Source organism: Lepisma saccharinum, chromosome 21 (genome assembly GCF_977018435.1).
Source record: "Lepisma saccharinum chromosome 21, izLepSacc3.1, whole genome shotgun sequence".
NCBI lineage: Eukaryota > Metazoa > Arthropoda > Insecta > Zygentoma > Lepismatidae > Lepisma > Lepisma saccharinum.
In genome coordinates, this window is record NC_139249.1 from 44,976,136 (window position 1) to 45,003,234 (window position 27,099).

At 37.7% G+C, this 27,099-nt stretch overlaps 1 protein-coding gene across 5 annotated transcripts in view; it reads right to left on the bottom strand.

Annotated features, from left to right (window-relative positions):
- The window catches only part of LOC146004102 (uncharacterized), a 49,563-nt gene extending 22,858 nt beyond the window's left edge, over positions 1–26,705 (bottom strand). For 2 of the 5 annotated variants that reach the window (XM_083142749.1, XM_083142746.1), the window contains exons 1-2: positions 26,515–26,635; positions 17,879–18,055 (exon numbers count right to left, since the gene is read on the bottom strand). In XM_083142749.1, the coding sequence (XP_082998875.1) occupies positions 17,879–18,009 (131 nt within the window). In that variant the 5' untranslated portion in view covers positions 18,010–18,055; positions 26,515–26,635. Of the gene's footprint in view, positions 1–17,878; positions 18,056–19,963; positions 19,985–26,514; positions 26,636–26,669 lie in introns of those variants that run through there. The other 3 variants (XM_083142747.1, XM_083142748.1, XM_083142750.1) reach the window with 3 other exon arrangements.
- Between the last annotated feature and the right edge of the window lie 394 nt (positions 26,706–27,099).

Below are 27,099 nucleotides of genomic sequence, written 5' to 3' on the forward strand. Positions count from 1 at the left end.
ATTGCAATGTATCCAAAAATTCTAATTTAATTAAACGGTATATTTAAAACATTTAATTTGAGGTTCTTAATTTACAGTTGCCATTTCACATACTCAGACTCGAAATACATCTACAAGTCACACAAATATTATGGTATATATTCTAACCTGCGAAAAATTGTTAATTGCGTAAGAATTTCAAACTCAAATCTACCTAATCATCTTCAAGAAATCTTATCTTGCAATAATCTTCTGTCTGTCAGATTGCTCTACAAAGGCCAGTAACAAAGTCACGGTGGCTACAAACAAGCAGAAACGAAATTCCCTGATAATTACAAACTCAACTAAATCGATTTTTTGCAAATGGAAATAACAAATCCATACCTGGATCTGTATGAGTTTATTAAGTACCAATATTATCTTCTATGAAATTCACTTACTTTCTCTATTCTCTATGATTTGAATTCAAACTGCAAAATAGTGAATTTGGAAAATTATTACAATTCACAAGTTAGGGAAGGATTACGGAATTTTATCATACACAGTAAGTTTAAAATAAAATACTTCATTATTTTTAAAGTTACCACTAAATGAGATTAGAGTGAAGAGTGATTGATTAAGAAATACATATTGTAATTTATCAGTCTCCTTATACATTCTCGGTATTATATGTTGATATTTCCACTGAGGTTTGGAACCCTCTGCTTGCAAGAACCATGAGTGCGGACTTATTTTTTTATGCATAAAGCTACTTCTCAGATCTCTGTGAAGCAAACAACTTAACTCTTGCATGTAAGTGAAACAACTGAATTGTACAAAATAAAGTGTCATATTTCCTAACATTATTAATGGGTTCAGTACAGTATATCCAAGTGAAGTACTGTGAAACTGACAACATGTAGTTATACCATTATTGCTGACGAAAAAGGTATGTAGGTATTAGAAATTTAATGCATGGAATTTATAGAATTGCATTGTATAGGTACCTGATTTAGCTAACCAAACATTAAAACAGGAACACTCTGTTGATAACAGCTTCTGAAAGTTCATATACAAGGGGGGTCCTAAAAAAAGCTCCAATGGTGCCTGTACGCAGCACTAGTGGCCAAAGAGTGACACACACATGCGAACAGGAAGAAGTGGCACGTAGCTGTAATCTGGTACAGTTGCAATGCAGCCGTTTTAGGACAGTTCTAGGTTAAAGATTGCAGCTCTCATACAGTCTCCCATCGACTGCGATGTAGCCTAAGTGTAGTAATCAGATTTTTGCACAGTCAGAATTTGGCACAGAGCCACCAGAAATCATGTGAGGTGTGCAGACCGGACGTCATGAGTGATAGTATGGTCAGACGATGGTGCAGACAATTCACACAAGGCCAATCGAATGTGCACAACCCCATCCAGCTGAGTACACGCGGACCCTTTGCATCACTTCAGGTGAGAGGTGTACAACCCTGGCCTTGCATGTACCGACTTTCATCTCTTTGTTCAACTGAAGAGGCTCATGTACCGACTTTCATCTCTTTGTTCAACTGAAGAGGCTTCTGGCAGGACAAGTATTTCACAGCTACACTGTGGTAGAGATAGTTCCAGTCTTTGCTGTCAGACACACATGCCATGGGCATACAAAATTTACTGCCATGCTACTACAAATGACAGAACAACGGTGGTGATTATGCCGAAAATTAGGTTAGGACTCACTGTTACTAATGCAATAAATTACTACTGATATTCTTGTTTTATTTATGCCTAATCGGTAAGGACCTTGATTTGTTGTTATTTTTTTCCAAATTGGTGTATTTTTTTAATTTTTACTATTCGGCGTTATTATTCCCAAAATTCACATTTTCATTTTAGTGCATTTTCTGGCAAATACCTGAAATTATACCTTCATGGTGTTTTTAAACTACTGTTTCAAATTGTAAGTCACATGGCCTATGCCTCTTCGTGAGAGTTTGATATCTTGAAAGTTATTTTCCATACACCCTTTTTAATTTTAATGTAAGGGTTTTAGGTAATGGAATTTTCCCTGTATATACTGAAGGGTGCATAATGACCATAAGTGCTGACGCACCCAAAATTTTTAAATCAAGCAATTTCAATGACAGATACAGATATATTATGGCACCAAAAATTGGTATTATCTTTTTTTGACTTGTTAGTACATTTTCCAAAATTCGCGTTTTTGTTTTAGAACATTTTTCTGTCAAATATACCAAACTTAATACTTCCATTGTGCTTTTAAACTATTATTTTAAATTGTAAGTTACATGGTATACGTTTTGTGACAGTTTGATATGTTAGATCATATTCTTGAGGAAGTAAAAGTAAAGTGCTCCCCTATGCTTAGCAGCAAGCCATGAAGGCATCTAGGGGGTGACCGTGATCAGCACCAAGCTCCTGGTTACCTTTACCCCCCAAAATTTAATCCAGGTATCCGCTTGATATGACACTGGGTGAGCGCCGGAGCAGTTTGAACAGGTGGAAAAGATCCCGGTTCTCCCCCGCAGGGGATCAACCCCAGGTCTCTCACAGTGGCGCAGGAACGGAGGAGTACAGGAGTACATCGTACCCCCTCAAATTTTTGAAGGGGGGTACTGTACCCCCTAAATTGTAGATTCGAGTTATACCCCTTGTACCCCCCTCAGATAATTTGACAGACGTGAGGTGCTACTGTTAAAAGAACCTAGTATTTTGTATTCGCTCAATACAAAAAGTGTATATTGTTTACATGCATTATAATTCCTTACCACAAAAATTCAAGTCATTGTAAACTTAATCTACTACATTGTGCTACTAGTTAGTTCATTGACCTGTGTAGGAAATCTTTCTAAGATGAAAATTGTTTAAAATGTATCTGAAACCATGGAATCAGTTAAAGTTTACTTTCATAAAATCATGCTGTAGACGAATGCCCCTTCGTGTAAGGGGAGTACACGTTTGTAAAGAAATGGTCACGTCGATTCAAAGATATAAATCTGCATCAGAAGAGTATATGACTGAGTTTCTTTCCTTTTGTATTTTTCAATTGGAATTTTCCGAAACGAAATACTTTCACAATTCCTGCCTCATCTTGTTTCCGAGATGCGACACGACAGACCAATTTGGTGTGGGGTACAATGTACTCCTGTGACTCACCGATTATTTTCTTTTATTATTAACTTTGTCAGGGCACGTTCGGAAAACTTTTTTTTCTTTCTTTTGAAGATAGAGATGGTACGGAGACAAAAGACGTCTCAAATTTCGAGACGAGACTGAAATAAATCTCTGCAAAATTAAAACGAGACAATCTCTTTCAAAATTTTCATATCATATTTGAGGAATTTACTTAAAATAAATTGTGCCTTATTCAGATATACCAAGCGTATGTCTTGCTCATATTTCAAATAAGTCGTATATTTTGTTTATCGTAATTGCAAAGTTAATCCATTAGTGACAATTGTGAACCTATGATGCACAATTTCATCTAGTCGGGATAAAATTCTGTATTTCGACTGTTTGCAGCGTCGACCAAAATGTAAAGCCGAAAAAACGTTATTAGGATATTTTTGTTTTAATGACATATGTACGTTGTGGAAGTTTGAGTGGTGACACATTCATTCCCAGTTGAAATGAAGCAGCGAGGTTTCCTAGACATTAAAGCAGGGTGCGATTTGTGATTTTATCAGAAGGGAGAGGACTCATTTTACCTATGCATTGTGTATGCTTAGAATTGCACATAAATGGCTAAGAATCAAATTCAAGTTCTAAGGTCTCCTATTGTTTTCTTCATTAATAGAAGCAGTTATAAACGTGAGAGTTGTTTGAGAAGAAGCATCCATTCTTGAAGGTTGATGAGGCCAGATGACAGCACGATATGACCCATAGGAAGTTAGTGGCGCTATCTAACGACTGACATGCTTTTGATACTGGGAATGACATCATTTACATCGAAAGAACAGTGTGTTATTATCCATTTTCTTCACCTGCGTGGAGAAACACCCATCAATATTCATCTTAAATTGACTGAGACATGCTGTGGTGGTGTCATGGATGTGACCAATGTGCGTTCGTGGGTCCCATAGTTCAAGGGATGTCGAACGTCGTATGAAAACAAACCAAAGGAGCCTCGCCCACGAACTAGCCACCAGTTACTTCATTACTGAGAAAAGGGATGTTTTGGGACAGTGAAGGCGTTATACTCATGCATTGCTATCCTAAGGCTACCACAATGATGGGTACAAACTGTGGAACTGATTTGAGAACCAAGTTGCTTCCAGCATTGCGAAAGAAACCGCCGAAAATGGCTGCAGCTGTGTTCTTTCATCTGGACAATGCACCTCTTCATCGGGCGACCATTGTTCAGATGCTCTTCATGGAAAACAAATTTGAAGTGAATCACATGCATCGTCCATACTCACTTGACCTCGCACATAGCAATTTTTGGCTCTCTTCAACCCTCAAGGACAGTCTCCGTGGTAGCAAATTTTCCAGCTGTTCCCCTCTTGCATCAGCAATTATTCAGTATACGGTACAAAACAGACTTTTAAAAAAAGCGTTTGCAGAGGCCATGCTATTGTGACGTCAGCATTGTGGAAAATGTGTACGTCTAGACAGTGATTATGCTGACAAATGATGGCAGTTTCAGCTTTCTGAGGTGAGTATATTTTTCAAAATAAAATAGGAGACCTTAGAACTTGAATGCACCTCATATCGAGTACAACACAAACATAACACCATTTATGGTTAAATTCTAAAGTCAAATTGTAAGAAAATTACATTAGTCAGTTGAATGCACGAACTAAATGACTCACTGCAGGTTCGATGATTTGCCAGTTGGCTTGTCAAGGACACTGTAATGCTTAGTCTGGATCAAATTTGTTACAAATTTTTCTGCATCAAAGCTATGCACTGGGGGTCATTTGAAATGAAAAGCAGATTTAAAACTTCTAAATGATTTCTCTAATCTGTTAGGGTAAGGTTCTTGGCACTGAACTCGTTTTCAGATTCAACTGTAGACATTGGTACAATTTGGATTGGATTTGCAAAGTCTTTGAGTGAGGTGGGAATGTGTTTTGGATTTTCTTTGTAGATACGCATACATTCGACTGACACATGCTCTCTCTCTTACATTAAAGTTCACATTTTCATATAAACGAGAAATTAACATGTCACAACAAAACACATGTCTGTATCTGAATTTAATGTGACAATATCCGAAAAATAATCTAAACTTTTCAAACCGGCTCTTCATATGTCCACCAAAGATTGAAACATAATATTTTGAACATGTGATTTTCAACTTTGCTTGCTATGAGATCTGAAGGATTCCGGATTTGCATGCGCAATGGTAGTACTTTCAGTGTTTGAAGAGCATCATAAGGTACAGCTTATTACATTACAAATAATTACTATGTTAAATGTTTTACAAATACTTCAAAATTAGATCTCTTGTGAGTTGACCGGGTATCATCTCGACTAAGTATTTTTTTTAAAAAGACAACACAACACTATAGCTGTCAACAAAGGTTTGATAAGTGTTAAGGACAAAGTGGCCCAATATACGTCAAAGACAGGGCACAGTTTTCTTTTGACAGAAAGTACTTTTGAAACACCCTTTAGAAGTTTGAGAAAATACCGAATACATTGCTTCTAAAAGGCACTGTCCAGGGTACATATTTGCAAGAAACTAGTTTAATGATATTTTATATATAGCTCTAAAATTAACTGAACTGAAGTGGAATTCTATAAGTATGATATATTTTATAATATGATTTTCATATTCAGTGGGTGGGAAATGATTATACGTGATTTGGAATTGCACAGGTTAGAGAAGGGCGAATCCTCCTCACCCCCTTTAAATCGCAACATGCATTAAAATGAATAGATGTATCTTTGTTCACAATTTTCACATTACAAAATCCTGATTTTTCTATTCCATTAAATTCAAAATGAGCTCAGAACAAGGTCCAGAGCTTTATATGTTTTGGAATCGCTATCTGGTCTTGAAATCTGTATTTAAGACAGCCATCAATTCTTTTTTTTTAAAAAAAAAAATGGTATATAAAATGTTAATGCAAATTTTGAATTAAAAACTGGATATTCCATTCTGAAATGGAATTTCCCATGCCCCACATTTTACTCAGATATACATATGTGTGTGAAGTACACACACACACACACAATATATATACAGGGTGATTGGTAACTCGACCTATTCCTGGAAAGGGGTAATACTAGAGCACATTTGCAACAAATTTGACCCTATGCACCGGCGGTCGGAAATCAATGGGTTTCGAGTTATTGCAGTTTGTAGATTTTCGTGACATATTCCGACTTGCGACCAAAAAACTACTAATTGTGAAAAAGCTACTACACCCTGGGCACTTAATCAACATATTGCTAACGGCTGACGAATGAGTGACTACTGGAAAAAAAATTCATGCCCAAAATTCTCATACCCACAGAATAAAACAGTCATTGGAGCACACGTCATGAAGAAATTTGGAAATTATCATTTAAATCGAAGAGGATTACTCAAAAAATGGTAACACACTTAGCGTAAAAATTACGGAAAAAAACTTCCTCGTTTCATAAGCTCTCCAAAACAATACAAATGTTGTCAACTGGCACACGGGTTGGGGGAGAAATCTGAATAAAAAGCGGAGAAGGCACGTTGTAGACTGCCATCATCTGACAAGAATTCTGTGGATGGACGAATCCAAATTTGACCGCGATGGTATTACGAATTTTCATAATGCGCATTTTTGGTCATAACCCCAGAAAATCTAAAGAAAAGGCTCACCAGAGAAAATTCTCACTAAATGGGAATCATCGACAATCACGTGATCGGCCCATTCTATCTGCCACAAAACCTAAACAGCATTACCTACGAAAACTAAGGGAAGAATTGACGACGCTGCTGGAGGATGTGCCGCTCGCCACAAAAAGGGGTATGATTTACCAACATGATGGCTGCCCAGCTCACTATTTCCGGGGTGTGCAACAGTGGCTGGATGACAATTATCCCATGTGATCGATTGGTCAAGGCAGCCTGACCCCCTGGCTGGCGAGGAGTCTGGATTTGATGAAATGCAACTTTTACATTTGGGGTCACATGAAAGAGTTAGTCTACAGTCCACCAGTGGATTCCCAAGAAGAGTTGAGAGAGAGAATTGTGACAGCTGCCCAATACATAAGAGACTTGAGTGTCAACGCGAGTGACTGTGTCTGAAATACACTGTAGGCTGTGTGCTTGCATACGTAACTGGGGAGGCAATTTGAACAGGATTTGTAGTTTTCGTAAAAGTTAATTCTGACAACCTGGAATCATGAGAATGGTAAATAACATTATTTCACTCATTTTTGTTCCTATATTTCTCACAACCATCAACTTATTTTCACTTTACAAAGAGGTCTACAATGCGCCTTCTCCGCTTATTATTCAGATTTTTCCCCCAACCCATGTGCCAGTTGACATTTGTATCCTTTTGGAGAGCTTATGAAACGAGGAAGTTTTTTCCGTAATTTTTACGCTAAGTGTGTTACCATTTTTTTGAGTAATCCTCTTCGATTTAAACGATAATTTCCAAATTTCTACATGACGTGTGCTCCAATGACTGTTTTATTCTGTGGGTATGGGAATTTTGGGCATGAATTTTTTCCCAGTAGTCACTCATTCGTCAGCTGTTAGCAACATGTTGATTAAGTGCCCAGGGTGTAGTAGCTTTTTCACAATTAGTAGTTTTTTGGTCGCAAGTTGGAATATGTCACGAAAATCTACAAACTGCAATAACTCGAAACCCATTGATTTCCGACTGCCGGTGCATAGAGTCAAATTTGTTGCAAATGTGCTCTAGTATTACCCCTTTCCAGGAATAGGTCAAATTACCAATCACCCTGTATATACTTATTCTTCTAGTGAATATATTTCTTATTTACAGACTTCTATATACAATTTCATTCATCTATTCAACTTTCCTCATTGGACTGCTCTCTTTCTCCTCCTTTCTGGCATTTGTCAAGGATATAATAATTTAAATCAATGTTTTGCTGCACCACAGCCTAATACAAGCAGAGAAAAGGGGTTAATCAAGGGGCGCCACCTGGCCCGCACTCGACCTCGATCCGGGACTGCAATATATGCACCGTAAAGGAAAGGCTTGGGGGCCGCCATTGAGTTGGCGCCGCACCGGGAAAAACAAACAAAATGTCAAGTAGAAAAACTCATTCCTACTAAGACGATAGAGATTTAAAATCATAATCGCTTTCTGACTTCATTAACCTCTGCATATAATCACATATGCTATACATATCATTTCTTTCTTTCACCTTTATCCTTCTCCATCATTAATCTAAGTTCATAAGTTTATGTAAACACAATTAGTTTCAGCATTCCTAAACACTTTCATTCAATTCCCATGCACATTGTTGTTTAATCTGCGATCCTAATATTTCTTCCGCATGCTGCCATCTATGACTCCTTATTTCAATTGTTTGCCATATGTTCCACTCGTGCAGGTACGTAACACAAACTGTCGCTTTTTATATATATATATATATATATATACCGCGTGAGGCACCTAAAAGTACCACCTGAAATAGTGAAGAAACCAGAAACAGTAGCGATGTGAGGTTTGCGGGAAACAATAATATAAAATGGGGCTCGTAAATCGGAGGTATGGGGTGCGTCGAAAAATATCGAAAAATGGGGCATCTGGAGCAAAGTCATATTTTTTTAAATGGAACGATATACAATAACATGCATAATATAAAAGAGCACACACAGAGAAACACAACGCCGTTGGTCTCATGCATCTACTGCACATAGGAACGAAGATATGGCCATGTGAAAATATGTAAACAAAGTAACAAGTGGCCCACTTGACCGTCAGTACCACGGCATGTAAGACTTCTCAGGTGCCTGACAGAACTGCCTTTACGCAGAGCAAGTTTTGATAGCAGGTCCACGAGATCGTGTTAGTTCATAGCAAGCAGTCGTAGTGGTAAGAGCGAAGATTATGGTCTTCACAAACATAGAAAAAGCGGACATGATCTTGATTTATGGGGAATGCCGAAAGAATGCCTCAGAAGCCTACCGTGTGTACGCAGAGAGATATCCGGACAGACAACAGCCATCTCGACGTCTGTTTGGTAAGTTATTTATTAAATTAAGAGACACCGGAAGTGTAACACCATGAGCACGTGTGCGGAAAAAGCCAACTACAGGTGAGGCAGGTGCAACAAATGTTCTCGCCGCTGTTGCTGTAAATCCGCACGTTAGCTCCCGTGAAATTTCCAGGGATGCTGGGATGAGTCAGCGAAGTGTATTGCGCATTCTGCACACACACAAGTTTCACCCATATCATATCTCCCTCCATCAGGAACTTCATGGGAATGATTTTGTGAACCGTGTTCGGTTTTGCACATGGATGTTACGACACGACACACCCGATTTGTCACGTATCCTCTTCACTGACGAGGCAACTTTCACCAATCATGGAAATGTCAACCTAAGGAACATGCACTATTGGTCGGTGACAAATCCACATTGGCTTCGCCAAGTGGAACGCCAGCGCCCATGGAGTGTGAACGTGTGGTGTGGTATAGTGGGTGAACATCTCATTGGCCCTTTTTTTATACAAGGGACACTGAATGCTGACCGATACATACAGTTTTTACAACATGAACTGCCTGTACTATTGGAGGACATACCACTTCAGACAAGAAGGGAAATGTGGTACCAACATGACGGGTGCCCAGCTGACAGTGCAAGACGCGCTACAGCATGTGTGGAAAATAGATTTCCAAATCGTTGGATTGGACGTGGAGGGCCTGTCAAATGGCCGGCTCGTTCCCCAGATTTGACACCGTTAGACTTTTTCCTGTGGGGAAAGCTGAAGGACATTGTCTACCGGGATGTGCCCACAACTCCAGAGGATATGCAACACCGCATTACTGCGGCCTGTAGGGACATTCCCTACGAGATGCTACATTCTGTGCAACGATCTTTGCGTGGGCGCCTTGTTGCCTGTATCGCAGCTGACGGCCACCACTTTGAACACACACTTTGACAGGTTTTCGCTTCTTACGCAGTGGTTCTTTGACATACTGTCATGGTCATTTTCATTATTCTGTACATGCCGTGGTACTGACGGTCAAGTGGGCCACTTGTTACTTTGTTTACATATTTTCACATGACCATATCTTCATTCCTATGTGCAGTAGATGCACGAGACCAATGGCGTTGTGTTTCTCTGCGTGTGCTCTTTTATTTTATGCATGTTATTGTATATCGTTCCATTAAAAAAATATGACTTTGCTCCAGATGCCCCATTTTTCGATATTTTTCGACCCACCCCATACCTCCGATTTACGAGCCCCATTTGATATTATTGTTTCCCGCAAACCTCACATCGCTACTGTTTCTGGTTTCTTCGCTATTTCAGGTGGTACTTTTAGGTGCCTCACGCGGTATATATATAAATGCAGTAAGTACCGAACACACCTAACAATAAGCTCTGAAATCAGATTATGAATATAGGTAATTGTTAAGGCAGTTAGCAACTCTGCTCTCAGCATATAGTATTATGGTTTTTGTTTGACAGACCTACCATCAATCTTAATTGAATTACAAAGATTCAAATATTTTCTTAAATTTTTTCAATTAGCAAAAATGTTGGTTTCTGACACAATGAACAGCAAATATGTAAGAAACTATGTAATTATATCCTAATGTCACTGAACCAAATTCATAGCTTATGATTTCCTCTAGAGATTTGTATTTTTTTCGTGCCTTTCGAGTCAGGGGTTGAGGAGATATGTAGTTTTATGCATAGTCATTTGTTTCTCTAACTTTATGTGTTCCATTTCATATGATATTGGTTGATTGATTGATTTGCTTTATTTTATTTTGCTTTTTGTGCCACTTTTGGCTAATTTGCAAAAATGGGAATGAGTGACGATATGATGAAATTGATGAATGGACACTCACAAACATTCATGTCCAGGCCGGAATTCGAATCAGGGACCCCTGGCGTCGTAGTGCGATTATGATATTGGTGAGAACATCATACATTGTTTTCTGCAGCGTCTCGTTCACATTGTGTTTGTTACTTACATGTTGCTTTTGTTTAGGGATGTGCCGAAGCCGATTACAGATGTATGAAAATCGGCCGAAATTGACACATCGGCATCGGTATCGGAATCGGCAAAAATCCGATATTTAAACCGGTACAGATTATACTAGTTTTTACTTCTAATAAGTTTTATATTCTAGTTTTGTAAGATTTATTGAAAATTTTGTTTTGATTCGTCATTATTGTAGAGTTTTTGTAATAAAATTATTGCAAACTCATTCAGAGGATCAACCTAACTATAAATCGGAAATAAAACAGTACATTGCTGAACGAAGATCTGCTGTTGTATTGGAAATTCAAAAATGAATATTCAAACCTGAAGCAAGTCCTGAGAAAATACTTGGGCATACCTGCTGCATCAGTATTCAGTGTTGCTGAACAGATTTGAGATGAGAGAAGAAATAGGTTACTTCCTGAAGTGCTTCCAAATCTCGTGTTTCTGAAGTTGAATCTGGCAAAACAGGAATTCATTTTGCATTTCAAAGAACTGCTTGTGTACTAATGTTTAATCTCTTGAGAATCCATGTTCTTCTTAAAGGTTCACATAACATTTTGTAGATGCAAATGTACATTCGCATCTCTTGAGAATATATATGTATATACATATGATATGGAATACAAATGTACATAGCAAATTTATTTTTGTCATGCTGAAAATAACATCCCATTTCTGTTTAATAATCTTATGTATCGGAATTTGTTAAATATCGGCATCGGTATCGGTTCCAAAAATTATCGGTGAGTACATCGGCATCGGTAAATTTTCAGCTTCGTCACATCCCTACTTTTGTTGTTTAAAAATGTATGCATACAGTAGCGGCGATTAGGTGTCTTAACTGAGCAGTGGGTGGGGGAGAGGCAAGGATAGTTGTAATTAGAAAGAATCTTATTGAGAATGGAATTCGGGCAGATGATTTTGAGTCAAATCCACTGGTAGACAATGCTTAGAATTAAGAAACCATAGTGCGGGGACAAGAAGTGTGTGTAGGGGGAGGGGTAACTGCTTCCCATGCCCCCATCCCTAATCGTCACCACTGTCAATACATTCAAAAAATATGATGTGGTAAAATACGGTTCTAAACCGGTTACTTTGCCTTGGAGTCCATTGCAGAATTTTTCTCAGATACCTGGTGCTAACATGTTAAATTTATCATTTCCTCTACATACAGACGTGCACTTGTAGCACAGGTGTTGCCCCTGATGCAGCAAAAGGAGAACATACAAGTAAGTGATTGAAGACGCAAACTCCACTTCCCAATATGCTTGGCTTTGGTTGATCAAATGTGATGATCTTTGTGTGATTTACCTGTTTGATTGCCCACAAATACAGTGCAATGTGGATTAAAGGCATATCTGGAAGTAAGGAAACCACTGGGTTTCCTTGGATGATCACCTATTTCGTTTATTTGCTGCAGGAAATGCCACAGAAGGACTAGTGTTGTGTTGTCCATATACGTACGAGGTGTGGCTAGAAAAAAAACGGATTGTTGTTTCTGTTGACAAACGACAAGGACAAGTGTGTCAAGGTCAGGCGGTGCATGAGTGTATAATGTGACATCCTGCCTATCGACTGTGTGATTTCCCAGGGTGCGTGGCGCTCAGTTCTGCTGTAGCTTGTGGATGAAGTGAACCGTACATCTATGCTCCGTCGGAAAAATGTTAAGTGTGAAAGTGGAACAGCATATCAATTTGAAGTTTCTTATGAAACTCGGAAAATCCGTCACAGAAACTTATGGTTTGTTGAAGGAAGTATACGGAGATGAGTGTTTATCATGCACGCAAGTGTTTGAGTGGTTTCAAAGGTTTAAGGAGGGACGTTACGTTTAGTTTGTTTTATAATAAAATAAATTACTGCCTTGGTCAGCATATTTAGTTTTTCATATCATGGAAACAAGGCTTAATGGTGTTAAAACATTGCAAATGTCGGTGAATTGATTCGAAAAGATTGTCCTTGAGTATTCAAGCTATTGCAAAACAACCAACATTATGTACATTATGATGCTGACGACCCTTCGTGTCTTCCTCATCAGCACAATGCTCCTGCCACACGGCATTGTCAGTCAAGGCAATGTTCGTATTGTACAACATAACCAATAAAAGATTTTGTAGCAACAGTCCAGTTTTTTTCTAGCCACACCTCATATGTTTGTGATTGTCCTTTCATCCATCCTTATCTTCACGAATGGCGCAAAGGGTTCCAGGTTCCATACATGGTGGAGGCACATTTCACAGTGGTTTGGATCCCACATTAAACTGTAGATCCAGTCCCAATTAGCCTTACTGTGGATAAAGTGGACTTACAACACCAACTCAATCAATCAATTATCTTTCTGATTAGCAAAAAGTGGCAGGAAAAAAACCTAATATAAATTAAAACAAATCAAATCAATCCGAAAAATCAATATCTAGAGGCACAAGGGGTCATCATGAAGATAAGAATGGATGAATGGATAATCACCAACACGCATGGACGGCGCAACGTAAGTCCGTCTGTAGTAGGTCTTGCGGGAAATAAACAAAAAAGGAAATCATCCAGGGTAACCAGCGATTTCCTTACTTCCAGATATGCATTCAATCCACATTGCACTGTATTTGTGGGCAATCAAAGAGGTAAATCACACAAACATCATCACATTTGATCAACCAATATTTCTGAAAGCACTCTGTATCGTAGACAATGAGAACTCAAATAGTCCTCTGAAGTAGCTCATACTAAGGCTGGGTGGTCTCCATATCAAGATGAGTTTCCTTAGATGTGTTGTTTATCTAATGGAAGATTCAGGTCTACTACAAATCCTTTAGATCATTTTCGGAGGTAATACTGTTAAAACTATGGTAACCTATGACCACCGGAAAAGCACCTCACTTCCAAGCAGTACACCTTAGACTGCAATTTGAAGACTAGCGAGGACCTGGCATCTGGACTCACAGTCAGTATAATCCTCTGTGAGGCTCATGTGTCATCCATATTGTCCCTTCATCCATATCACCATCAGTCCTCATGTTTGCAATTAGCCCAAAGTGACAGAATAACGAAGTAATATAAACTAAGACAAATCAAATAAATCCGAAAAAGCCATAGCCAGCAGCACAAGGGCTTATTTCATAGTTTATGCAGCACTTTTCACGATACTTGAAGAAGCAAAGTGAATTGCAAATGAACATATTTCTGAGATATGTTCAATAATCATTAGCCTCCTCAATTCAGAAGTAGACATTAATGAAAGTTCAAGCTCTTTGAGGTGCTGAAAATGTATTATCTACATTTGTTTCAACAATGAAAGATAACAGGATAACGTTGCTCTGTGCCTTAAGTACATTACGATGCTCGATATTCTTCGGGATTCCATTAAAGCCGAGCATATTGGGAAGTGGAGTTTACATCTTCAATCACTTATTTGTATGTTCTCCTTTTGCTGTATCAGGGGCAACACCTGTGCTACAAGTGCACGTCTGTATGTAGAGGAAATGATAAATTTAACATGTTAGCACCAGGTATCTAAGAAAAATTCTACAATGGACTCCAAGGCAAAGTAACCGGTTTAGAACCGTATCATATTAGTTGAATGTATTGACAGTGGCGACGATTAGGGATGGGGGGCATGGGAAGCAGTTCCACCCTCCCCCCCTACACACACTTTTTGTCCCCGCGCTATGGTTTCTTAATTCTAAGCATTGTCTACCAGTGGATTTGACCCAAAACCATCTGCCCGAATTCCATTTTCAATAAGATTCTTTCTCATTACAACCAGTAGAAAGTAAACTATCCTTGCCTCTCCCCCCACCTGCTGCTCCGTTAAGACACCTAATCGCCGCTACTGTGTGCATACATTTTTAAACAACAAAAGCAACATGTAAGTAACAAACGCAATGTGAACGAGACACTGCAGAAAACAATGTATGATGTTCTCACCAATATCATAATCGCACTACGACGCCAGGGGTCCCTGATTCGAATTCCGACCTGGGCATGTATGTTTGTGAGTGTCCATTCATCACTTTCATCATATCGTCACTCATTCCCATTTTCGCAAATTAGCCAAAAGTGGCACAAAAAGCAAAATAAAATAAAGCAAATCAACCAATATCATATGAAATGGAACATGTAAAGTTAGGGAAACACATGATTCTGCATAAAATTCCATATCTCCACAACCCCTGACTCGAAAGGCACGAAACAAAAACAAATCTCTATAGGAAATCATAAGCTATGAATTTGGTTCAGTGACATTAGGACATAAATTACATAGTTTCTTACATATTTGCTGTTCTTTGTGTCAGAAACCAACATTTTTGCTAATTGAAAAAATTTAAGAAAATATTTGAATCTTTGTAATTCAATTAAGATTTATATATTATTCACTATACAATTCCACACAATCTGGCACAAAAAACATTTGTGTTGTAATTATTTCCAGGTGAATCCGTATATTTCCTCTACTAATATGAGACTAGTCAGAGCTGCAGCCAGTCCAGACTTCACATTCATGAACGATAATGCATGTCTGCACTGAGCCGACCTGGTGGATGATTTTCTGGCAGGCTACCAAGGTCAACAGATATGAATCCTATTTTGCATGCATGGTATGCATTAGAGAAAGAAGTTGCAGTCCATCCATCAGCTGCCACCAAGGGCATTTCCACACCTCCATACAGGTCTTTGTGAGGAATGGGACCAGCTGCCTGCAATACTCTTGAGCCACCTCGTAGAGAGCATGCAAAATTGCTGCAAAGCATGTGGGGACCCATTATTGTTACCACACTCCTTATTAACTGACCTGTTGTTATGGAACCCTCATGCTGACTATATTTATTCCTTTAATGTGTCTTTTGCATATAGTTCTTACCTTAATGTTTTTTGCATGAGGGTTTGGTTATAAGTCATGGCAAAGGTAAAGCTCCCCATGTACACAGCACCATGCCATGAAGGCACATCTAGTGGATGAGGACGTAGGGCTCCACACATTCTCAATCTCGGCCATTTTGGAGGTGATGTGATTAGCACCATGCTCTGGCTATCTTTTACACAGTTACCCATTGATTTAAGGCTGGGGGAGCCCCAGAGCCAATTTTATGCAGGCTCAAGGCCTGAAAAATTCTGACCTCAGATCCCACACCCCAGGAATCTAACTCAGGTCTCATGCCCTACCAACTAGATCACCGTGGCTTATGCATAGTAATAAGTAATAGCAACATTTTCTGGCAAGAATACAGGACCAGCACAAAAATTTGAAATACACGAGTAAAAGAGGACACTGTATGGACAATGCAGGTCATGACTGCCAGAGGTTGGTAAGGAAGTGCCAAAAAAATTCATAAAAAAAGTATTGTTCTACATATGTGTATTAGACACAAGGCTACATTGCAGTACAAAAACAAAAGTAACTATAGTACATTACAAGTAAGATCTTGCATTCCGAAGAGTGAGTCACAAGTAGTAGAACATTTTGTCTTTAGATGGCAGTGTGAAGTATGGTTATCACACTAACGGCATGAGAACATGCCATCCCAATATGATTTCGACCTCATACCTAAAGTAAAGGAACACCTGTGCAGGAGACGGTTTTGGACTCAAAATGACATTGTCATCACCATGAAACATGAGATGTCCTGACTCACACGAGAATGGTATTTGTATTCGATGCCTCTCACATCATTGGCAGCATGTTGTGAACACTCTGGGAAACTAGTTTAAATAGTTTGAGGTTTCATAGGGCAATTTGTGTACATGTCTTTTGTTTTTGTACTGCCTGTGTAGCCTTGTGAGTAAAACACATTTTTTACTAATTTTATATGGCACTTCCCTGACAACCTCTGGTACACATGACCTACAATGTCCATACAGTGTCCCTTCTATTGGAATTATTGTGTTGATCCTGCATTCTTTCGAGAAAAAATAGTTGTCATGATTTATGCCTTGTACTTTGATGTACATCACAGCTCTTTTGATTCAGTTTTACAGTAATGCCACTTCAGTTATCAGAAGGTTCAAGCCGTTGCAGCCAGGAGATTTCTAAGTGTGCACCTTTCGGTAATGATCTGTTTTCTAATATTTTAATTTGCTTGACTTTTGGATATGGGTGTAATATGAACATGCCTCAAATTCATATATTTTTAACCCAAATGGAACATGACTCTCAAAGGCACTAAATCGCATGGCCATGAAATCAGGTGGGTTGCAGAAGTTTGCCCTGTTTCCACGATGGAGCACAACCCTATGTGTTCGGAGGGTTTAGAGAATGAAAGGTCTCATTGTAGAGTTGGCCTTTGTAATACATGTGATACAAACTGACAGTATTTGCTTGAAAGGTCAGGGATGACAACTGTATGCCTCAGAGAGAGGTCGGTCTGATGCTCAAACTAGGCCATACAGTCCCGTGGAAGCCACACAGTGCATGGGAACCTGTGAGCTTTGCATTTCCAACATGTGGCACCAGCTCAATTCAGTCCAGTCACCTATTTTCATGGCTGTGCGTTTAGATGATTTACTCAATCATCTTGCTCACTACATCTGATTTAGATTCTAGCAGCACTAAAAGTGGACATCCATATAATATGCACATAAACACTGTATTCACATACAAAATAATCGTTAATAATTTTACCCTACAGTGACAACCTGGCTAAATTTGCTCAGAATACTATTCACCAAACATCTAATTACAATGATCAGAAGGCAAATCAAGAAGTGGAATAACATATAGACGTGGAAGAGATCAAAGATGTATAGAACATAAATTGCTTGTGAAATTTGAAATACATTTAGCATTCATGCAACTCACCTTATATTCAAATGAACAGCTTCATTTTGAATTGATTCAGGCAATTTAGAAAGCTCTGCCATTAGCTCCTTTTTCAAACTTTCAAATGTTTTCAATATTTCTTCATCTGTAAGTTTCTGGTAATCATCCATTTTCGTTCTGACAATTTATAGTTATATCTTCAATGTATACAAATACCTGTCAAGAACAAAGAAATAACTGCATAAAATAAAAGTGCACTTAACAATTATTTATACAATACTTCCTTATTTGTCTCATTTGAGATAATCAAAAGGTTTGACCTTTAACACCTAGGTTTCCAAGTCTGTGTTCTTTGAACGTGCAGTGAAGAAATATTTTTTTTAAAAAAAAAAAACGAAATTATTTACTCTTTTCTCAAAGGATTTGAACCTTGGGTGAATACAAATCTGTGTAGCTATACCTTGCAGTTGAGTTTTTGCTGTCATCGGTAAAGGCATTCTGTTGCGAGATAATTTACATATCACTGCCTATGTGAGAACAGCACCCAACACAATATTATCTTTATTTGTATGAATAAGTATGCAACACGCATGAATCAGTATTAAAGTTTTGGACATTTTAATTTGAACATCTTTGAATTTTATTTAGAGTGACGTGTACAATTTGGTGTCACTTCTCTCATCCCTGGGTGAGAACTGATGGTCGCAACTGACTATCCAGAAGAAGAAACAGTGTTGCCTAACTCGTGGCTCCAAATATTGGAGTTATGAGAGTGGTGGCACGTGGCAATGCATGTATGTGTGTGTGTGAATTATGCAATAATATGTACTAAAAATGCATGCTAGGATATGAGAAGCAACTTAGTCTTGTTTGAAAAAAAATTCTCCTCATGGTGCACTAAATAAGTGTCAAATAGAGGTGGTCGAAATTTAAAAAACACATTTTCTCCATGAAACTTTGGTTTTCTCATACCTTTTTTTGAATTTTTCTTAAATCCCTGAAAACGCAATTGTTTTGCACAGAATGAATATTTATGGTACCGTACACAAATTCAAGAAATTAACTACAATAGGTTACTTAGGAACAGCTAGATGCCAACACTCCTTTTCCCTCCTGATAAATGTATTGTTTTCTTATGATAAATTACAAGTGTAAGAACATAGTGATACTACATTTTTAAATTTTAATGATCATTTTGGCTTAAAGTGGGGATCGCAAGGTCATGCAAAACATAATTTCATAAGAAAATTCTTTTTACTTCATCTAACTCTGCCTGTATCAAGATACAATCTCGACATCATACTTCCTCTGAATCCAATAAACATTTTATTAAAAATAAACTCATCTTATCTCTCCATGTCAAATAATTCTCATTTCACACATTACAAAAAATTCCATGCAATTGAAAAGTTCATCTTTTAAAAGTTTTAACCACGTAAAGTATTAGGTGGGTTGGAAAAATTGAGGAACATCAAATGCCACAACCTAATGTGTACAAAGTATTTAACTTTACAAGCATCCGGCCTGAAGCAAACGAGCCACTTCTAGCTTTATCAAGGGTCTCTAAAAGGTACTTACAAAAATGCACCAAAACATAAAGCACATGAAAGGTGAAGTAGTAAATTCTCTTTTGTAACATTCACCCAATTCAGAAATTTGGCAATCGAGGGAGCACATACATATCTCAGATTAAACACCAAGGTAAATACTACCAGATTATCTACTATCTCTATCTATCTATATTCTTACACTATGACTTAGTATATTTGCACCTTCTATACTCGTAGTAGACGACAAGATTATGGTTGAGGTATTAACATATTAATTTTGGAATATAATGGAATGTAGAAATATTTTAACAGATAACAACATTCATCAAATTTAAATAGTATAATAACAGAACATATTTTATAAAGATTCCACAACTATCTCAAAAAAAATACGTGAAATTATACATGTGCGAATGCCTCCTTGCTTTTTGTTTATATCAATATTCTTTCCAACAACATACGTTAGGACTCTTGTTGCTATGTGAATTGCATTTGGTTATGCAAAAACTCAGCTTATCTATTTAAAAATTATTTTTATTTTAAAGATGGCACAATGTGGAAGTATGAACCATACTTATCAGGGATCACACTTTTGTCCCAATATTGAACACCATCGTTGAATTTGTCACTTGAGGAAACTGTAACGAAGTAAGCAAAAATATAGTACATGGGGAAAATTCTTCAACAGATCACACCCATAAGCGTACACAACATACAATGTGTGAACTGAGAAGATTCATGCAAAATTGCAACCCACGCAATAAATAAATGTTTATTATCAGCATTCAAAGAAGTGTTGACACTTGCGCACATTTAGTGCATCAAGGGAACAATTATTTACTAATGCACATTAATATTCCAATATTTCACACTTTAGGTGTGATTAACCCTTTTCCAGGGTTGACATTTTGCCCAACCCGGGTGTTATTTTTTTCAGATAACACCTGGGCAATACTTGGGTTTTATTGTTTTTCTTTCAGGTTATGTTTATAAATATATATATTTTAAAAATGAAATACATTTCTCCCTGATAGTAATATATTGGAACATTCAATTTGTATTGTTTTAGTCGACTGAATAAAAAACTATTTAATATTTTCTGTTAACATAGTTAAGAATTGACAATCAAGGTCTCACACCTTGAAATGATTATAAACTAAAATGATTATAAACTAAAAACATACATAACCCGTGCCATACATAATAGACCATTGAGGGCCAGGCCTACCTACCAAGTGCCGGCTGCACTCCCACCTGATCCTACTCTGAGGTGGGAGATCATCCAAACAGTTATGGGGTGACGTGTGGTCAGAACGATTAAAACCCCCCGTCATCGTTGAAGGTTTTCATGATCGGAATCATCCAAATGGAATACCATATCCATTCTCCAAAATATCTGGTTGCTATGAAACTAACAGTTCCCATGAAAAAAAATCATTAGTGACTCCCAATTTGGATCCTAACATACATATGCACTATATTTAAAAATAAATATTTGTCAAGTCATATGCCCTAAAATATTTAAGCCTCTTTTCATAATGTCCAAAAATGTACTTTACACAGATATTTGAAAGTGGCATCACAATTTGGAGCTACCTCAGAATATAAAAACTCAATTTTTCATCCACCATCATGAAATGCTTTCAACAAATGCAAATGGGTGTATCTATTTGTGACATGAATTTCAGCTTAAAAACTCTAAATATGCTACAGATATCCTGGTCTCAAAATTGGTGACATTCCCGCACCATTCCTAACCCCCCTATATTATATAGTTTTTATTAAAAACTTCAAGCTCAAGTAATGTCCTAACGTAGCTGAGACTTGGGTTTCTTAATCTATGAAAATCTAATCTCAAATATTGGCATAACTTAAAACTCTCGAAAGGCAAGTTAAATCAGTCTGTTGTCCACCATCTATAAACATGGTGACAATTTTTTCTTAAATACAATATGACACCAATCTTTTAAGTTATCTTGTAACTATAAAAATTGCAACTCAAGAGCTTTACATTTATGGCCAAATGTGTGTTTGCGATTTTAGCACCACTCCTCTCATAAACTATGAAATATAATTTTAAAAGTTTTACTGCAAAATTGCGGACCGATGAATTATCTACAATGACTGACAGATTAGTTCCTTATATTCTGAAAATGTATTGTAGACAGTTTTGGAGAAAAAGAGAGCATGTTACAGAGCGTGCATGCAACATGAGGAAAATTAGTTTTTCATCCACTATCTTGAAACACATCCTTTAATTTCACTCACATGTAATAATACATTTGCAGTCTATCACGTTTCTAGCAGCAGAAACATGTTATCATGGTCACTAAATAGATGACTGGTCTTTCTTTGCCCTTCAACCCCACCCATACTCGTCCTAAATCGTGCATTATGTTTCGATAATTTTATTGTGAATTTGCATTGCAGGTAATGTCACAATGCTCCTGAAAGATTTATGCACAAAGCTGGAAATTGCAGTATATAAAAAGGTTTGAAAATGTCAAAAATGGTCAAAATATGAAAGTATATGTATGCATTGTATTTACTTGAGAACCCCACACACTCTATTTTTAGGGAAAAAAATCAAATTGTGGTAGAGTATGAGAGTGCTCAACTTCTTGGGTATAGAGCTCCTAAGCACAAATAACATTTATCCTACCTGGGCAAGAAACCCATTACATTCAATGAATGCACTGAACTGGAGGGAGGGAGGCTTTGTCAGTGCAAGGCTTTGAAAAGAAAATAGAACATTTGCACTATACTAAAAATTGTAAAAATTGATTGTCATGGGTGAAACTATGTGGCTTGCCCAAATACGGAAGTGAATGATATCTAAAGTGCTACCACATTTCAAAATTATAAGCTTTGTTCAATGTTTTATCTAAATATTTCAGACCCTTTTGATTTTTGTTCCTTGGATATATGTTTGTATTATTTGTGTTAAAAGTCTATTTCTAGCATGATTTGAGACAAATATTCTGAAAAAAAGAAACCACTGTGACTTGTACCACGTTAATTGTTTTGAGTATTACAAGCTTGGCTAAGCCTTTATTTGACAAGTTTTCTCAAACTGTTGACAATTCTAGAACCTCACAATTATTTAAAGCAATAATTTACATTATTTTCTGGGGAAAAAAATTGAGTGTGTTTTTTTGAGGTGGGTTTCTCTGGAAAAAAAAAGAAAGCCCACATGGGGAAAACTGGGCTGGGCCCACCTGGGCTTTTCACTTCCTATCACGGGCACATGATGTTATCGTGAAACCTCGACATAATTGGGCACAGTCAAAATCACTTGTTGCTTGCAATAATGCACACTCCTGAAGTTTGGTAACAAGGTTGTTACGTCCAGTCCTCATTGACAAGATACGGAAGGTAGATTTCTGAATTAGACATAATTACATGTCGTGGTCCTTCTACACGTAAAATAAATGTCCTGGTCTCTGGATACGTATCACAAGCAATCTGGTTCCTCTACGTATTATTTGGGCAAAATTGAATGTTGCATCAGATCTCCAATCTGACATGACAATATCAAAAAAAGACATCTGCGAATTTCTCTTACATCATGCACACAATGTAGTTAGTACCGGGCACCAATTCTCAGCCATCCTTTGAAGTCCCAGTAGAAAATCAAGAGTATATATGCCGTGAGAATCAAGTTCGTATTGTATCGGCGTATACACTGGCAATGCATGGTGCAAGTCAATAACCCAATTGTAGTTCCTACCCAATGTCTGTTGAGCAGGTATTCAAACATAACACTGTGAGTGATCTCTTCCCTCGATTAGAAACAAGGCTGCTGGTAGGCAGAGACATCTATGAGTTTGTAAGGAAATTATGTGTAACAACTGAGTAGCGATACTCGCGAACCTACTTAGAGAGAAAGGTAGTGTACGTAAATTTTACGTGGAAGTAGAGGTTAGTAGGATCCCCTCCCACTCTTCTCCCTTCCAGGCACTCCCCACGACAGCAGTGCTTTCTCCTGTCATTTGCCGACTGACCGGTATCGAGTGCAGATGGACTCTGCATTCCTGTGTTGTATGTGGATATTTTTTTCTAGAGCTTATACGCCTTTTTGACGTGTCCTTACCCTTAACGGCTTTGGTATGATTTTACAATTTTACAAATTCCCTTCTCCGATTTAGTTCATATTTCGCATACTCATTAATTTAGGGCACCTAATCACGAATCTGAAGTTAAAATTTGGTGTTCTCATGTGAAACTTTCAAAATAACATGTCGAAGGTTGTGATTTTACAATACGAAAAAAAGGCATGACTTCATTAATAACTCTAATACTCACTAATTATGGAGTCCTGATGACGTATTTGCAGTTAAGATTTGGTTGCCACATGCAGAAATTGTAAATTAACGTGCAGAAGTTGTAAAATGACATTGTGATTTACAGCGGAAGTGGACGGTGCTTTCTAGTATCAGTCGAGAGGAGGGACGCTGACACCTTAGTGAATATAATTATGGAGTGGATTCTACCGGGTACAACAATAATATCAGACTGTTGGAAGGCATACTATAACCTGAATGACAAAGGTTTGAACATCTCAAGGTAAACCACAGTGTGAGCTTCGTGGATGTGGAGACTGGGGCTCACACTAATACTATAGAATCGACCTGGAGGCATGCAAAAGTTAATTTAAATTCTTATGGCACGAAGAGAGTTTTCTTCTCAGGATACTTGGCCAAATACATGTTTCTGAAGAGGTGCAGTCAATTAGGTTTGGACAGTATAGTTGACTTCTTCCGACCCGCCAGAATGTTATATAACCCCCTGAAAAACTGCAACCAGCCTGAGAGAAGTGAGAGTGACAACTCAGAAGGGAAAGAGTATGTGGAATGTGGACTAATTTAATTGCAGGTCAGTTTGGCAATGGTGTAGGGAGCGTTCAGTTGTTCAGTAATCTGTGAATTGTTGGTGGGAGGTAGATGGCATCTTTGTAGGTAGGAAATGAAGTCATTTCGAAAGTTTTGCTTTGAAAAAAGCTATTTGTTAGTCACTTTCAGTTGGGTACATATTAATAATACTGGGGTATTCGTTCATATTTCGCATAGTCAATAATTTAGGACACTTAATGACGATTGTGTAGTTAAAATTTGTCGCTCAAGTGCTACGAAACTGACATTTTTTAACAGTGCCCCACAAGAAAAACCATTCCAACACAGCCCCACAAACCATTCATGGTAAGGTTAGGTTAGGCAAACATAGTTAAAATTTAGAATATATATTTCGTTCTTAAAGTATTCGGTAACACTTTACTATACCAGAGACGGATTTCTTCAAATTTACAGGAGAAAGTACTTACGCAAATCATTTTCTGTAGCATTGTTGATGTCGGTAATGTAGTTTTGATCCATTTTAATGCAAATGCATGTGGTTTTCTACGAAAATCTCTTTCCGGCGCGCTATTGCTGCTGCCGCCATTTGCTTTCTGCATGAGAGCACAACGTTCCATGTGTTTGATGACGTAAACGCTGTAGTCAGTGTTTCAACCCATGCCGTCTTTTCGCTATTAGATGACGTGTCGTTGTCCGTATATGCTAAATTGAATGAAAGGAGTGCTAATGGAACCTAACCTAACAGGCCTAACCTAACCTAGTAGGCATACTTCGTCCCCGTGATGGTTCGTGGGGCTATCGTGAATTTTTGGGCTAACGTCAATGGTTTTTGGGGCTAAAGTCAATGGTTTAATAATTACTCTTCATGTCAAAAATTGAACTTTTTTCGTGAAAAAATTTCGTGTTTTATTTTTTTAATTTAGGTATTCTTCAGTGAACAAGGTTGCAGCACTGCATGCACACTCCAAATCGACAAAACACTGGCACAACGCACGATGAACGGGTAAGCTATCGCCATATTGTGTGGAAATAAGGAAGAACAGTAAGTACTCGTTAATGTAAGAAATGGACATTATTTTCGTTAGAAATTCATGACTTCACCTAAATAAATGTTCCGCAATGCAGAATAGTACGTTAGCAATGTAAAAAGTGTGAAATAAATCATTGACAGGTGTCTCTGGTATAGTAAAGTAGTACCAAGTATTCAAACTGACATTTTTTAATGGTGCCCAAAACAAAAACCATTCCCGCATAGCCCCACAAACCATTCACGGTAAGGTTAGGTTAGGTTAGGCAAACATAGTTAAAATTTAGAATATATCTTTAGTTTTTAAAGTATACAAAACGCAAAATCTTCCGATAAATAATGAGCAATGCATTGCTGGTTGCAATCACGGACCCCCCCCCCTTTTTTTTTTTTTTTTTTGCAAATTCAACATGTGAGTGCCAAATTTTAACTTCATATTCGTGATTAGGAGCCCTAAATTAGTGAGTATGCGAAATATATGAACAAAATTGGTGAAGGGTCTGGTATTGTAAAATCACTTTACGGCTTTTTTCATACACGCAAGTCTGACGTATCGCTACCTTTGATGGGTGCTTTTGTCGAATGTTTGAGTACAGTTTTGCATTGTTTTCTGTGTTATGTCAAGTAATTGGAAGACTAAAACAATGTCAAACGTTTTGGAGAGTGAAGATGCAATTGGCTGCTCTCGACGAGGCAGAAGAAAGTTCCGAAGTTGAAGTAAATTCGGATTCAGATGAAAGCTGTTACGATAGTGATGCTGACCCCGAGTATGCACTGGATGAAAATGACTTAGTTTCTTATGAAGTAGAAGTAGTACAAAAAATTGAAATTTCTACTACACCAAAGCACCCTCGGAAAAAGAAAAATGATATTCTTTCAAACGAAAGTAAAAAAAAATAAAGCCAAGCGTACCAAAAAGTGGTGAGGAAAAAACTATCGGAACTGTTATAAAAATGCAAGGGGAAACAATGAAGGGCAAGAATGAGTTTGTTTGGGATACGAAATGTCAACAGAACAAGAGAAAGACACCAGCCAAGACCCACAGGAGCAAACAACTCCCGTCAAGCCACCTCTTCTCTGGAATGTTTTGAACTGTTTTTTTGCGACGAAATTCTTGAGACTATTCTTCAATATACCAATGAACAAATAAAATGTACCCTAAGAAGAACATAACAACAAATGGGCATTACAATGTCATGATTTGTCCTTCGTTATAGCCTACACGTAAATCTGACGTGTCCCTACCTTTAATGTACATGCCGAGAACCATACTTTTCTAGCGTTAATAGTACTCAATTCATACTTCAAGTTGGCACTGTTCATTTCTCACTTTGTGTTCCTGTTCTGTAAGAAAATATATATATTCTTTTTGCGTTACTTAGCATGGCTAGCATAGTTACCTGTATCGGAATCCATGTTGTAAACACACAGTATGGCCAGGTTGAACTATTCACGATTAAAATTACCACCTGAGCGCTAGTGTCGCTTCCAATATGGCCGCTCTAAGTAGGATAGATCTTTGTTTACATTCAGCAGTAGTACAAAAGAGCAGCGTGTTGTCATGACTGGTATGGTAGAAAACGTTTAAATTACGCATTATTTTTAAATATTGCGAATGCGATGTGAATTCCAGGTACTCTAACAAACGTGAAGCTGTACTGAGAACGAAGCATTTAATTATGATAGACAAAAATAACACGGAAAATGCAGACGAAACTATGTATACGCACTGGTTGTCCAAAGCAGTGCTGTATCATCTGCACGCAGGGTTGGCAAAATTTGTGTTTTTTTAAAAAAGAACAAAACAAACTGTTTTTTTTTGTTTAAAAC